The sequence below is a fragment of the Phalaenopsis equestris genome, unplaced genomic scaffold, assembly GCF_001263595.1.
Source record: "Phalaenopsis equestris unplaced genomic scaffold, ASM126359v1 Scaffold000403, whole genome shotgun sequence".
Taxonomy (NCBI): Eukaryota; Viridiplantae; Streptophyta; class Magnoliopsida; order Asparagales; family Orchidaceae; genus Phalaenopsis; species Phalaenopsis equestris.
The window spans coordinates 428,974-445,137 of record NW_018164845.1 but is presented as its reverse complement, the minus strand read 5'-3'; the positions used below and the strand labels follow the sequence as shown (position 1 = coordinate 445,137).

Genomic DNA, 16,164 nt, shown 5'->3' with positions numbered 1-16,164 from the left:
TATATATATATATATATATATATATATATATATATATGAAGAGTAGTTTTTTTTAAAAAAATTAATTAACTACAAGCCTACAAAGATTTATAATCAATTAAAAGTAATAATTAAGAAAATAGAATAAAAATATTAAATTAGATTCAAATGATGTTTTACTATAAATAATAATTTTTAAATATTGCTCCAATCCTTAACATCTTATGACCACGTGATTAGGATTGTCAAAACGATTCTTTATTTGTGAATGACTCGTTTACACCCCTGCGTATTACATGAACACAGCTGAGCCTAGGCTCGCTGCAGTTCGACTCGTTTACGCTCCCTAGGTATTACATACGTAAATAAATAATAAGTGGGTGGAATGTATTTATCTAGTTTTAATTTAAATACAATAATAATCCAAACTAATGAAGAGGTTAAATTGAATAATAATAAAACCGTTCAACTCTTTAAAAATTGGATTGATTGATTTTCTGGTTCAACCATAATAAAGCCGTCAGATTCTGCCAGCTGCGGCCTAGGGAAAAATTTGATCTTTGATCCCTTCTAAAATGCAGAAAAAATTTGTGAGATGCTGCTCCGTTCCCCTGTAGAATTACGTACCGATAATGGCCCTGCTCTTTGATTTATTTCCCCCATTTTTGTTGAATTCAAGGTAGATAGAAGAAAAGAGGAGAAGAAGAGCTTCCCTGGGTTTCTCTCCAGGTTGAAAGCCCTGCGGTTTTATGTATTCTTCGCCTTGTCTCCATTTTCTGGTCGGCAGAGTAAGATGTTAGAGTTGGAGCTTCGCGTTGTGGATTTTGTGTTGGTTAATTAGCTCGGTAGAACGTCTCCTATGGCTCGGCGAGTTTATCAAGATTGGAAAGGGAGCAATGTGAGTTTCTTGCATTTTTTTTTTCTACGGAATTGCTTTTATTGGGTTTTATTTTCCTGATATTACCAAACCTGGGAAAGTGGAGTGGTTTCAGCAGTAGTTTTTTCAAAGGGCTTTGATGTTACAAGTTAGGTTTGCCTGAATTTGGAGATTTTGTTACTTTTTCTCCATGGTGGGCTTCTTTGATGTGTTTTATGATTAGGCCGTGCTGCGTGATTTTGGTTTCTGTATGGCGTAAGTTATGCTATATTTGGCTGACTTTTGTGTCGCCTAAAAGCAAGTTGGTTTTCACATGATTCCGTGATTTTGAGTTCTTTTGTGATTGGGGTGATGGTGCAGCCTGGCTATTCCATTGTGGTCTTGATTAGGAAGTTTTTTGTTTTATCCGATAGAAGTTGATTTGGACACTTCCATTAGGTACTTGGCCATTTTTCTGTTTATATTATATGATCGTTCTTTTCTGCTTAACTTGATAGTAGAATATCTTTCTCTCCAACAAAGCTTATTTTATTCATGAATATTCTTCCATGGTGTGAATTTTCTTTCCTATATCGAAAGCATGCTGATTTAGTAAGATGAAAATGTTTAGAATCTAAAAGTGTCACAATCTTTTGAGACTTTTTGCTAATCCCAGTAGTGATTTTGACATGAATCTTTAATATTTTCTATGATTTGTTCAGATTTTGATAAGATGCCAATGTTGGCTAGGGATCAGTTTGGCATGATTATGGCTACATGCCCCTTGATACCTAAGGAGATAATATGTGTTGATTTCCCTTTTCTGGAAAGTAAGAAACTTTGGAGATAGAAGCGTGGTTTGATGCTTTTCAGTCTTAGGGGCAGTATGACAACGAATGAGATTTAACTTATTAGGATTTAGTGAATCACGTAAATCTGGATTTACTAAATTTTGAATGGCTTAAATCACGAAAACCGTCTGACAGTAAAATCCCTTAAATCCGGTAATTCCATTAAAATTGTCTGGGAAGTTCTGCCTACATCCAGTAAAATCCCAATAGCTGTATCCTGTAAATCTCGTAAATCTTGTAAATCCACCGATTCATGAGATTTAATAATTCTGAGATTTACGGTCGAAATTTGTGAAATCTGGATTTATCAAATATGTGGCTTTATTTTGTCCAAAATGATATTCCGGCAAGATTTAGCCTATATTTAGGTTAAGTCCCGCTCTAAATTCATTACCAAACAGCCGTTTAAAGTTTTTTTCTTTTATAAGCAGTAGGGTAAAAAAACTGCTGTTTTAGGTGATTAGTGCCAGCAATGATGCCAAAATGTTTACATGAGCATTGATGTCAAGACTACACTTAATAGCTTGGTTCATAAACCCAATGGAGTCTAAATATGATTGAACTTGCCTCTTCTACAAAGCTATAGATGAGTTATAGAATATGATGCAAGAAATGCATATCACTTGGAAACATGTCACTGTGCTTGAGATTTGGTCTGCTCATAAGAATACATGCCAAAGTATTACGACTGTGAACAGACACTTTAATGCTCTTACGGAATTATGGTAATTTATAGGTATGTTCTATGAAATCAATTGGAGCTTTCCAGAAGTTAAACTAAAGAATCCCCAAATACTTGAGAAGAAAGATGTATTGATTTCCATTAATTCGATTGAATAAAGATTTGAATTAAGAGGTCGCTATTGGGAATGAAAACTTTTTATAACATATAAGAAGCTTTTGCAGAAGTTCGAGGAGAGTAAGCTGAAAGAGTTCAAAGAAAACATTGTCAAAGGCCACTCCCAATATTTTGCTCTTTTGTTGAAAAAACCAGAGTATAGGTTATTGGCTTATTGGATTTTTGTGGTTGTTCAAAAAAATGATCAAGCAGAGTGTGATCATTATTAGAGACCTTATCACACTAAAAAAACATGCTGGAGAAGACTTGAGAAGCTGATCAAACCGAAAGTTGTAGTAAAGGGGATTTTAGCTAAGTTGCATGTTAGCCAGATGCCAGTCATCCCAATTGAAGGCTTCAACATCCGTTCAAATTTTCTTTTTTTCTTATCACGTGGATGCTTGTAACCATTCCTTCTAATGATGGATTTTACCAAACAAATCATGGCATGCTTTAGAGATGATGATTTCCCACCTCTATCTAGTGCCAACAGACACTTGTGTCACTCTCCTACATCTTTGTTCATTGCTTGACACAACCCAAGTAGGCCAAATGGCACATTTTGCTCTTTCCTTGGACATAATAATTTTTCTTCTCCTCTAGTTGCCATTTGATCACTTCCCACTCTTCAAACCACATGCACGTTTTGCAACTAGCTACTATATAATGCGGCACGATTATTCAAAACTCTCTTCTTGGGTTCTTGGCTAGACATCACAAGACTACTACGTCATTTTCCCTTTTGTTCCTTTAAAATTACTTTGAAATACTCTTTGATTCTAACAAAACCTCTCGAAAGAGTGCAGAGTCCTCTTATAACTCTATTTCTTATATGATCTATTATCATAAAGGCATCATAAGCAATTTCATTTTTATTGTCTGGTATGGTGGAAGTTTATTCCCCATATTGTAGTGAATACATGTCTTTTGACAATACCACTATATATCAGTATTCTTTACCTGGTTCTCTCTTTAATATTTTATTTCTCTCTCCTATTTCTCTTTCATTCTCAGATTCGCACATTGGTCTGGACTCTTGTGATACTTCTTTTTCTGCATTAAAAGATGACGTTTCCTCTTGATCTCTATCAAAGCTTCAACATGCCCTTTGTCTCTTTCTTTTTTAAGCCATTCAATACTTTTTTGTGGGCTTTGACTTCTTATGTGTCCCAATTTTTCATATCTTCGTTCTCTCCATGGCACTGACATTGTCAATATCTTTTAACTTGTTGAAAGGTGCCAATGATTCCTTAGGTTCCCGCTTTCATGTTGTTTTTTTCTTGCATAGTTTCTTTGATTGCCAAATTTTTGGCGTCATTCTTTCTTGTGCGGGGTTGTCTCATCATTGCCATTTCTTTTTGCACTGTTTCTTTGATTGTTAATTAATTTTTGATGTTGAATGCGAGGGTTGTGAGAAGACATAGTAAATGATAAAGTTCATTTTGAATCATTTCTTGTACTTATAAGGTTCAAAATGAGGGGAAATGTGAATCACTTTTTTTCCCATGCCTTAGTTGTAATTTGTGTCATGGACGTGCGTCATGGACGTGACAGTCATCTATCGCCCAAAAAAATATTGCCCCACAACCACAACTTATGACTTGATAAGATTCCTTTTCTTTACGATTTCATTTAGTATTAGTTTGAAATTGCTCATTATTAGTCTTTTTTCCACAAGAATCTTTCTCCATCCTTCTAATGTGATTGCATGATATTGAATGCATCACAACATGCCATACCAAATTAGAATGATGGTTGCCTCAGGCTTTTTGATCAATGTCACCCACATTCAACAATTTGCTGTAGCATGTGTCACCATTACCTTTGAATACACCACTTGATGAAATTGTTTTTTGACAGTCAACTCTGCCCTTCCTTTGTACTTACACATGGCGGCTTAACATGTTTACGTCCTTGAATCGGACGTCTATCTCATTACCCAACGATTATAAAAGATGGTGGTTCTTTGATAATCAAAGGGTTCTACTTCACTGTTATTCCCCATCCCCCTTTGTCTTGTTCGGTGAGCTAAAGGCTAATTGTTCAAGTTCTTTTCTTCTTTTCTCTCTCTTTTTATTCTATTTGTTCAATCCTTTTTAGGCTTATCAAAATCTCTCAAGAAAGCATAAAAAATGTATTTTTCTTCTCTTCAATTTCCATTAAGTGCTAGAAATGTCTTGTATGCTGGAATTTTTATATCTCTACAATGTATGTAGGTTTTTGGACCGAACCACTTAAAACTCTAATGTTCATTGCTTGTTTATATTTATGTATTCTCTCATTCCATTTCTCCCTAATTGGAAGAAAGCTAGACTTGGTGGTCTTGTTATTTTTTCTAACTTAAAATGCATCATGATCTACAAGGCATTTCTTGCATTCTTGGATTGCCATAATATTCAACTTGCTGAGTAGTTTTACAATGTATATTTTTTGTCAATTTATGCGCTAAATTTTGTTTATGCTGAGCACTTCAAAGCCATAAATCGCTTTTGCGCTTAATATTGCTCTTTGTGCTTAACATTGTGTTTTGAACATTGACAATCTTGACTTTGAACAAGTTTGCAACTGTGTGACAGTTTAATCCACAACAAGAGAGTGGTAAATTTTTGGCAAATCTGTTGCGTTTTAGAGTTTCTTTATGAGAATGTTCCCAGCACAAATCCCATACAATCATGCACAATATAATGAAAGGCTATAGTAATAATCACATACATTAAAAGCAACAAACAGAACAAAAAAGGTAATATGTGAAAGCTAAAAATATATAAATGAGATTCAAAAACTAACAATATAGTTGCGTACAAGTGCATGAACAAATACATAAACAATACAACTGAGTGATTAAGTGGATATCACTCACAAAAATAACTATGGCGTACGAAAGATTAAACCAAATGTTTTTTTATGGTAACAATGCTAATACATTCTTCGACTTTATTAGTCAATTCTCTTTAAATCTTTATTACCAATAGTTAAACTATAAATTAACAATTGGTTATAATAACTATGCTCATAAATGATGATGAGCAATGGATATGGTGTGTTATAAGATGAGTTATTTATGTCATGCACCATACGAATGACACGATACACAACTTTAACTACACAAATTATTAAATAAAATGATCTGAAAAATGAACAAACAAAATTGAGTGCTAATATTAAATGAATGATTAAGCTAATGAGAATTTTTTAACAATGAGCATTGGTCTAAAGAATGATAACTCTACACAAACTTGTGAGATAATCTTGTCAAACACCAATTACAACTATTGCTACAAAATATATTATTTTCACACAAATAAATATGCGTTGTTAGTATTATTGTAGAATTGCTGAGCACAGTGGAGATAACTATTTTAGTTAAAGATAATTAGCAATTTTCTTCTTTAATCAATCTACAACATCCAAACATAATAAAAAAGAAACTAAGCTGTAATGTAGATCTAATCTGTATAGAGAGATTGATGTAATAAATATTTTTGTAGTTCAACCTACCTAATAGGTTCTATCTATGTACGTGCATGTCTTTTACAGACAGAAACTCGTTTATCTTTTTATTTAAGGGGAAGTTTACCCTCATAATTTTTTATTTAGCGGAGAAGTGCACCCTAAAATACCATTATAATACAAATTTGTGTAAGGTAACTATAGTGGAAATACACATATAAATATTTATTATTGAGAGAAGTATGTTACTTTAAACTTGATTTCAATAAATTAAAATGAAAAATACTTTTTTTTTTCATTTTGATCTATATCTTTTTGTAGCACAAATTTAATTTTTTATTTTGACTTGAAATATATGTGAAATAATCAATCTGTTGCAATATAATTATACTGACATATATTGAATAATTCAAGTCTCAGTAAGAAACCCAAAATTTGCCTCTTAAATGACTAATTTAGACCACAATCAATTTTTTAATGACTGTAATTAAGTAGTTGTTTAGCAGTAGCAACAACAACAACAACAAGCCTTTATCCTACTAAGTGGGGTCGGCTACATAAATCCTTTTTCTCCCTCATGGCTTATTAAGTGTCATATTTTCATTTATTTCTAATAAATTAAGATCATTTTTTTTATAGAATATGCTGAAGTCTTTTTAAGTCTACCTCTCCCTTTCTTAACATAAATCGAATCCAAAATATTTACTCTCCTAACAGGATCATCAGCTAGTCAATGTTTAATGTGACCAAATCATCTAAGACGACTCTTTGTAATCTTGTCTGCTATTGGAGCTACGCCAACCTTTTCACAGATACATTCGTTTCACATGTTGTCTCTGAGAGTTAAGACACTCATCCACCTAAGCATTCTCATCTCTGCAACACTTAGTTTTATACTTCTCTTTTATGAGCCAACATTTTGCGTCATAAAGCATTGTAGGTCTCACCATCATCTTATAAAATTTTCCTATAAGTAGTTGTTTAAACGTTAGCTAAAATATGAAATAACCAATATTCTTGTAAATCACGTTAAATTCATTTATGAACAAAAGTCGGTCATAACATATGAAATTATCTATAAAAAATCTAATGAATCTAACTGTATATGGATTATGCCTAAATTCATTAATTATAACATATTCTCTTCATTAATGCTAATCTTATATTATTTCAATAATTGTTAAACATACCAAAGAAGCCCTTAAATAGATATTTTTTCATATGAATATGGATATGCTAGTGGCACATCTGAAAGTTTCAAGCAAAAAAAAAAATTTTTTTTGAACTTCTTAAAAATTATAAGATTTTAACTAACTATCCTTTTTAACATAATTTAGTATGATTATCATATAAACAAAAATTTAATAATATAACCATGAAACTAAAACTTAAATACTTTATAATAATATTAATGTTCAATTTTAAAATGAATAAACTTTTAGCATATGTATACCGATGATTATAATTTATGTAAATAACAAATATTATTAAATTAAAAAATAGAAACTAAATTCGAAAATGTTATATATAAATCTTGATTAATGTAGAAATATAATTCAAATCAATTTTTGTTGTGCTTTCATTATCCATGAGTATTTTGGGATAAATGATAATATTAATTAGATGACATTTCTTATAAATATAATTTAAATTAATTTTTGTTATGCGTTCATTATCCATGAGTATTTTAGGATAAATAATAATATTAATTAGATGACATTTCTTATAATCCCAATATTTAACTTTTCTAGTGTAAGGTGAAAATTTATTGATACTTAGTGCCGTGTGGGTAGCTAATTATGTCGTGCTCCTGTATGATTTACAATCTTTTGGATTTATCTTTTGTTACTGTAAAGGGCGATCCCTGATGCTAGGTTTTTTAATTGTTTTTGAACGTCTGAAATATTTATCATGAGATAAAATTGGTTTCTTTCATTTTACATGTTGAAAGCTTTAACTCTATTCTTCTTGAACTTTTGTAGACGTTCCTCTGTGGTGGGAGGTTGATATTTGGACCCAATGCTCGGTCGATCTTTATCACTATTTCACTTATAGTTATACCTCTTGTGATGTTCTGTGTCTTTGTTGCAAGACATCTTCTCCACAAATTACCTGCTTATAATGCAGGATATGCTATCTTGGTGGTTGCTATAGCTTTTACAGGCCATGTAAGTTTTCAAAGATTTCACTACAAAATACAGGCATGCACATCAGTGGACAGAGCTTAAGTTTACTAAATCTAATTTTTGTTTTTGTTCCTCCACCATTATAAGCTAATCAGGTTTTTCAATCTTTTTTCTTTGCACATTTAATCATGATCTTATTTTGACAAGTATGGTCGACAAAAACATTGTGATTGCTTTATATTGATTTCTCTCTAAAACCATTTTGTTTAACTCATCTTCTTAAGCTGTATTGTTGGTCTAAGGAAAGCCAATCAACAATGTAAACTCATAAAAACATAATATTTCTTGAATGATTGAAGATTTGAAAGTTGCTTGTAGAATACAACTGAAACGATCCCTTCCACTCCATTTTCAAAGGATTCATCTTTCGTTAATAGAAATAGAATGCATGTTTAATACATTTGCATATTTTTTACATCTTCATCTTATCTCTTCTATTTTTGAACTGAATGAAAAACAATGATTTATAAATGTTGATATGCATATGGTATCACATGGTCCCGCTTACGGTTCAGGAAACTGTGAATCCACTGCTACATTTGAGGGGGAGAAATTATCCTCCCTGTAATTATCTATTATTACATGATTATTTGAATTTTCTCTCCAATTGTATGAGTATTAGTCTGAGCTGTACATATTTATTTTTTTTTGTATTAATTTAATGAGAAAATTAGAGATTTTTTTCTTCTACGAAAGTTTGGGATGACAACAATTTCTTCCAATGATCTCAATTTGTGTTCATGTACATCTGTGGTAATGGAAAAGATTATCATCTCACCGGGGAAAGTCTTGCATCAGAAATTACTAACCCTAAATATTAGACATAAAAAATTGAAGATCGCATGGTTATCTAATGACTTGTCAACTCCATGACCACAAAAATCAGAGAAATCTCCCTCCTGTACAAAACGATAAAAGAAAATTTGGGATGTCGCAAAGGAAAACTATTCAAGTGTTGACAATACTTTTGAGTTGTTTGACATTGAAATTAGATTACATGACCTGTGATAAGGTGAGTGAATATTACTCATTCAACACTTTCTCTAAATATTGGCTTCAACTAGATATGTATGAAGCATACATGGAGGTACTCACATGACTGCTTTTTGCAAAATCATTGTTGAACATAAGAGTCTTCTAGTTCCGTCTTGGACTCAACAAGTAACTAGATGAAGTCAGAGAAAGAATCATGGGAACCAAACCTCTTCCCTCGATTCGTGAAGCATTTTTTGATATATGAAGCAAATAGAGCAAAAAGAAACTCATGATGACATATAATTCCATTATATCAAATCTTGCCAACTTGGCTTTATATACTCACAAATCACTTCAGGACAACAAATCAAAGAGGAACAAACTGTGGTGTGACATTGCAGGATGCTTGGTCATCTGAAGGATAAGTGTTGAAAAATTTATGGAAGACCTGTAGATTGGAAGCCTAACAAAGCCAAAGGTGATGAGAAAAATCAAGCAATCATTGTATCAAAGGAAGACGAGCCTCGTAAACATAGTCTATTCAACAAAGAACAACTTAAAACTCTCCAAAGGCTTCTAGGATAATATTATGAGCCTTCTACCAGCCTTCTAACACATCAAGGTAGACTTTCGTCTGCTCTTGTTGCTCTCAACAGGAAGATTCAGCTTTAGATAGTGGACTCTGCGGCATCTAATCACATGACATGTAATATCATTGTTTTCCATTCCTTCTATTCTTACAAGCACCATATTATAGTTAGAATCACATATGGCTCTCTCCTTTGTGGAAGGAAGAGAAATTGTGAAACTGACAATAAATCTTATTCTTCAATATGTGCTTTATGTTCGTAAACTTAACTGCAATTTACTGTCTATATGTAAACTTACTCGTTATATAAATTGTGTTATTAAATTATAATCTAATTTGTGTGAAATTTAGATGATGGGCTCGGAGAAGGTGATTGACAGTGTTGATATGTATCATTAACTTTATTTGCTTACTAGACTCCCACTTCAAAATAACCGTCTCAACATTCACGATCCTTTGAGTCAAGTCTTGCATCTGAGTCTGTTTCTCATGAGACTCAAGTTATGTTGTCATTTTCACCTTGGGTGTCTTAATTTCTATTATATTGAAAAATTATATCCTTATTTGTTTATCATAAAAAATTCTAGTTCTTATTAGTGTGAAATTTGTCAATTTGCTAAACATACTCGACAGGTGTACCCAAGCCTAAAATAAAAACCAACACATCCCTTCTCCATAGTTTATAGTGATATTTGGGGCCTTAAAAAATATATAAATGGGGCTGAGCGGTTTGTCACTTTCATTGATGATCACACCAGAATCACTTGGAATTTCTCGTTAAGGAAAAATATGAAACTGTCAACATATTTAAAATCTTTCACAACGTAATTCTCACTTAATTTCAGAGCAAAATTCAGATTCTTAAAACTCATAATGAAAAAGACTTCTACAACTCCACTCTCGACCCTTATCTATCCAAAAATGACATCATTCATATAAGCTTTTTTGTTGACACACGCTAACGAAATGGTGTGGCTGAGAGAAAGAGCAGACATCTCTTCGAAGTGGCTCGTTCAATTCTATTAATTAACAATGTATCTGAACACTTCTAGGGAGATGCAATTTACACACACTTATCTCATAAATAGGATGCTCAATAGAGTGCTAAACGTTAACACAACTTTCAATGCCCTCATAAAATCGTACCCCCAATTTCAGTCCTTCACCACTAACCTACTACTGAAAATTTTTGGTTACATCACTTTTGTTCATCTACATCAACCACATTAAGCCAAACTTGAGCATAATTCAATCAAATGCATTTTTGTTGGCTACTCTTCAAATAAAAAGGGATATAAATAATTCTCTTTAGAAACACAAAAATTTTACAACTTCATGGATGTCGCCTTCTTTAAAAACTAACCATATTGCTCCAAATCTAACATTGTGAGCGAGATTGGAGAGAATATCAGATCTGGGTATCACTCAGGAACCCTAACCTCACCTACTTTTATCCCTGATGAACCCACTCTTGTTTCCACTATCACAAACCAACTTAAAGTTGAATCCACTATTCCACATAATTCTACCACAACTCCTATTAAGAGCCAAGAACTCTGTGTGTACACTAGTAAGAAAAAACCTAAAGAGCATGTAAGGGATAATATGCAAAATCAGGAATGCAAATCATCATAATCAACTCCACACACCCCAAGTATTCACACAAAAGTTAGGTCAACACATCATGGGAACTAAGAGGAAGAAGCACGTGAATGCACAAAACACCTGATAGAAGAATTTGTGACCTATAGAAAATTATCATTTTCTTACAAATATTTTGTTCAAAATTGGATAATGTGCAGGTCCCAGATTCAATCCAAGAGGCTTTATCTATTCTTGAAAAAATGATATGGAAGAAGAGCTTCTTACTCTTGAAAAGAATGATACTTGGATCATAACAATTTGTCATCTGGGAAAAGAACTGTATGATGCATATGAGAATTCAATGTTAAATAAAAAGCAAATGGGAGCAAAGAAATATTCAAGGCTAGACTTGTAGCAAAAGGGTTTACTCAGTCCTATGGAATTAACTATCAGGAGATATTTGCGCTAGTGGCAAAACTCAACGCAGTAAGAATATTACTTTCATTTGTTGTATACCAGGATTGGCCTGTACATCAGCTAGATATTAAAATATATTTTTTAATGGATATTTTGAGGAAGAAGTGTATATGGAGATACCTTCAGGATTAAGAAACAACACAAATAATCAGCTAATGTGCAAACTAAAGAAATCAATGTATGGGTTGAAATAATCTCCCAAAGCATCATTCGGAAGATTCACCAAGATTGTTCTTTCCAATGGATAATATTAGTGTCAGGTTGGTCACACTTTGTTTATGAAATCAAATCAAGAAGGTATGATAGTCATCCTTATTGTACATGTAGATGATATTATTTTTGTAGGTGATGATGTAAGAGAACTTGAAACAATCAAAAGAACAATGACTTCTGAGTTTGAGATCAAAGATGTTGTATTATATGATACTTCATTGGATTGAAGGTAGTTAGATCCAAATAAGGCATAAGTATATCTCATAGAAAATATATCATTGACTTATTGAATGAGACATGATTGTCGGGGTGCAAAACAATAGACACTTATGAATCGCAATCGACCCAGTTGAAAAAGAGAGGAATCAAAGAATTTTGGGGATATTTATTTACCTGTCACATACAATACCTGACATTATTTTTCTGTGGGCGTAGCGAGTGCACATACGAACGATTCAAAGAAGATCATTTAGAAACGTTCTTTTGAATTCTGAGATACCTAAAGATGACTCTAAAACGTGGATTAATATTCAAGAAAATTGATTACTATAAAATTGGGATCTACACCAATGTTAGCTGGGCATAAGAATTGACAAATAGAAGTTCTACCATAGGTTACTGTTCATTTGTATAGGGTAATCTGGTTACCTAAATAAATAAAAAGCAAGTTAGGGTGGCAAGAAGTAGTGCAAAATATGAATATCGTACCTTGGTCCTTGTAATTTGTGAAGGTATGTGGCTAAAGAAATTATCGGTGGAACTACACATGGAGAACAAAGCACTATTAAGATATTCAGTGATAATCAAACAATTATCATTATTTCAAAGAATCCGATATACATATATATAGAGACTGCAAACACTTTATCTCTGAGAAGTTTAATGGATGGATTGTCCAGGTAAGCTATATCCCAACTCAGTATCAGATTGCCAACATTATTATCAAAACTCTTCCTCAGCATCACTTTAGTTATGTCGATAGTAAGTTTGGGATGTATGATATATACAACCCAACTTGAGGGAGAGTGTTAATATGTATATTGTGAACCACAGGGGCCCACCCACAGTTTAGGAAATTAAGTGTTTGCTGCTACATTTGAGGGGAAAAATTATTCTTCATTTAATTATCCATTATGGTGTTTTATTTCTTTACTTACTATGATGATTTGGCTTTTCCCTCCATTTGTATGATGGTTAGCTGAGTTTTATATATTTATTATTTGTTTGTATTAGTTTAATGAGAAGACTAAAGAGCTTTATCTCTAAGAAAGTTCCTCCTAAATTTCAGAATAAATGACTAGAGGACAAGGATTCATGAAATCAACCCAAAATAGTTTGTCCAAAAGCCTAATGATGATGAAGATTACATATGAGGTCTCCAAAGCTTAGTAATGCTTCTATAAAGAAGGATTCAGGAAGATTGATTCATCACTAGCTTAAAAACATTGTGATATTAAATTATTTATTGTTTCTCAAATCATACATTGGCCCAAGCTTAGATATGCATTATATATACACATGCTTTATTGTTCTGACTTTTTGGTGTTATGACAAGCATCTTAGATTCCGTTTGGCAGACTATATCGAATGAAGTAAAGTCATTTCAACTCTATTATAGATTGACAAGTTGCTCTAAAATTATGTTTTCCATTACTGTGAAGCTCTAGAACGGTTCCACTTGTTGCTTCTTTGCGTATAAAGTGAAGTTGTGAAGTTGTTCTCTGCCACGCTATACAAAAGCAGTATGTTGTATACATAACAAATTAAGCAAATTAAGCCTTTGTTTGACTGCAAAATGGATATTTGACACTTGTCTTCCTCTTGAACGTGGGTTCTTTCATGATGTCACTGTTTTCTATCATCCAAGGGATCCTGCGATAGTTTTTTTTTTTATAACTGAGCTAGTTTTTCCTGGTTGAAGTTTTTCTTTTTAGGCACAAGATTTTCTTCTAATTTGCTCCACATGTGATATCACAATTAACTTTAAATTTGGGGGAAATGTATTTATGAAATTCTTTAAGTTTTCACATTAATTTGTTGAACATTGCAAGCCTTCTATGTTATGCTAATAACATGTGTTTTAGGTGCTTGTGCTACTGATGCTTACTTCTGCACAAGATCCCGGTATCATTCCCCGGGCTTCCCATCCACCAGAGGAAGAACTCTCCTATGATTCAAGTATAATGGATTCAACACCCAGCTACCAGATTCCTCGCATAAAGGAAGTGATGGCTAATGGCGTGCCTGTGAAAGTCAAATATTGTGATACATGCATGCTTTATAGGCCTCCTCGTTGTTCACATTGCTCAATCTGTAATAATTGTGTGGAACAATTTGATCATCACTGTCCCTGGGTGGGGCAGTGCATTGGATTGGTATTTTAATATCTTACCCTCAAGTTACAACTATAATTTGCACATTTTGCATAATTTTAATCCATCTAATCTTTTGTTGTTATCTATTACCTTTTAGGGAAATTTAAATACATACCACACAATTCTTATGTAGTTGCATATCTTTAACCTGAATTTTCATATTTACATGCGTAACAATCTGGTGTGACAAACCTATGCACGAAAATGTGTATTTTACTTTTAAAAAGTTGGTAATTGTGTTATTTTTGATGTGATATTAAAGATTTGAGTCCTATGCATGTAAATATGAAAGTTTGGCTGCTAGATATGGTAAATAATAAGATTTGTGTGGTATGTATGTAAATGCCCCTACTTTTTAATATTTTATCTATCCAGTATTGCTATTTCTGAAAGATGTGTGGTGCTTCAAGTTTTTTATATCATTTTCTTTTGATGCGGGTTGGAAGTGACATTCCCTGATTTTGCTCTGTCTTGAAGATTGTCCGTTAATTATTAAGTACAATTTATGCCATCTTATTCAGTGTGGTTAGGAAAGGAGAGAAGCATTATTTTTTTACCTTTTTAATAGGTATTTGCAGATGTTCATGTTGCTCCCATTTGCAATTTTCTTCTTATATGCAGGCACTAATGCACATATATTTAACTATTATCTTGAATCAATTAGATAATCACTTTTCTTAGTCATCATTTCTTTGCATGGTATTAGAGACCAGACTCTTTTCTGAATTCTTAACTGGTCTGTCAGCAGCTGCTACAGGAAGTTGCTGTGCAGAAGATGCTGCGGATGAACTGATTGTCTGTTTGTTTTTTGCAGTTTAAAAACAGTTGTGCTGCAGCTGTTTCTGGACAAATAATTATTCCACTCTTGTATAGTAATGTTGTTTGCAACAGAACTGTTATACCAATATATTTTATACTTTAGAAGCAAATATCCAGTGCATAACATTACAAATAAAATATATATAAATACACTTTACTTATTAGTTAGTATCATGATTACTAAAATTAAGAAAAAAACTATTAAAATAACATTTAATAATATGATAATATTATTTTAAAATGCAGACTACATATATCACGAGCTATAAGCCGTTCTCCAGAGATTCTCTTCATGCCCAACCACTCTCGGTGGTGGAATCTTTCAGCCTATTTGCCCACTGAAAAAATTCACAATTTTCTGTTATTCTTTGTGGGCACTGTTGACCTCATTTTTAATGATGTCTAGTCTTTCTCTTAGGGTATATGATCTAGCCTTAGTAATCTCCCTTTGACTATCCTAGAGCCTTAGAAATGGGACCCGCCTCATTTTAGAAATTCAACCTACTTCTGTAGTCTTTTGAAGTTCTGCATGTGGTTCTTGACCTCTAGCACGTAGGAGGTTGAAACCAACACGAGGGAACTCAAAAGGAGTCCCTATAGGATCTTTAAGCCTTAGGGTGCCTTTTGCACAATTTGCACTCCCACGCTCACAAACTTCACAATTCGGAGAGTCGACACGTCCTATCACTACAATTCGCATTGCTTGCACCGTTATCTGTCGAGGACTTGAATAGATTGTTGGAGACGATCGATCGCAAATCAAAATTTTATGAAATTTGAATTTTGACGTGTTTTTGACCCGATTGTCGACGATGTTGTCCGAGCGACCCCGGATGACAAAACGGATTGCACCGGCGCGTCCGGAATGTCGATTTTGCCTAGGGAGGACACCCATTTTGCTAAGGCACTGCACGCGAATAAATTTCATGGGAATTAATATATATATATATATATATATATATATATATAAAA

The 16,164-nt window shown here is 33.0% G+C and overlaps 1 protein-coding gene across 3 annotated transcripts in view; it reads left to right on the top strand.

Annotated features, from left to right (window-relative positions):
• The first annotated feature begins 500 nt into the window (after window positions 1-500).
• The window catches only part of LOC110026902 (protein S-acyltransferase 8-like), a 45,592-nt gene continuing 29,928 nt past the window's right edge, over window positions 501-16,164 (top strand). Inside the window, exons 1-3 of one of the 3 annotated variants that reach the window (XM_020728105.1) lie at window positions 501-877; window positions 7,957-8,175; window positions 14,083-14,373. In XM_020728105.1, coding sequence (XP_020583764.1) covers window positions 839-877; window positions 7,957-8,175; window positions 14,083-14,373 — 549 coding nt within the window. In that variant the 5' untranslated portion in view covers window positions 501-838. The remainder of the gene's footprint in view (window positions 878-7,956; window positions 8,176-14,082; window positions 14,374-16,164) is intronic. The other 2 variants (XM_020728107.1, XM_020728108.1) reach the window with 2 other exon arrangements.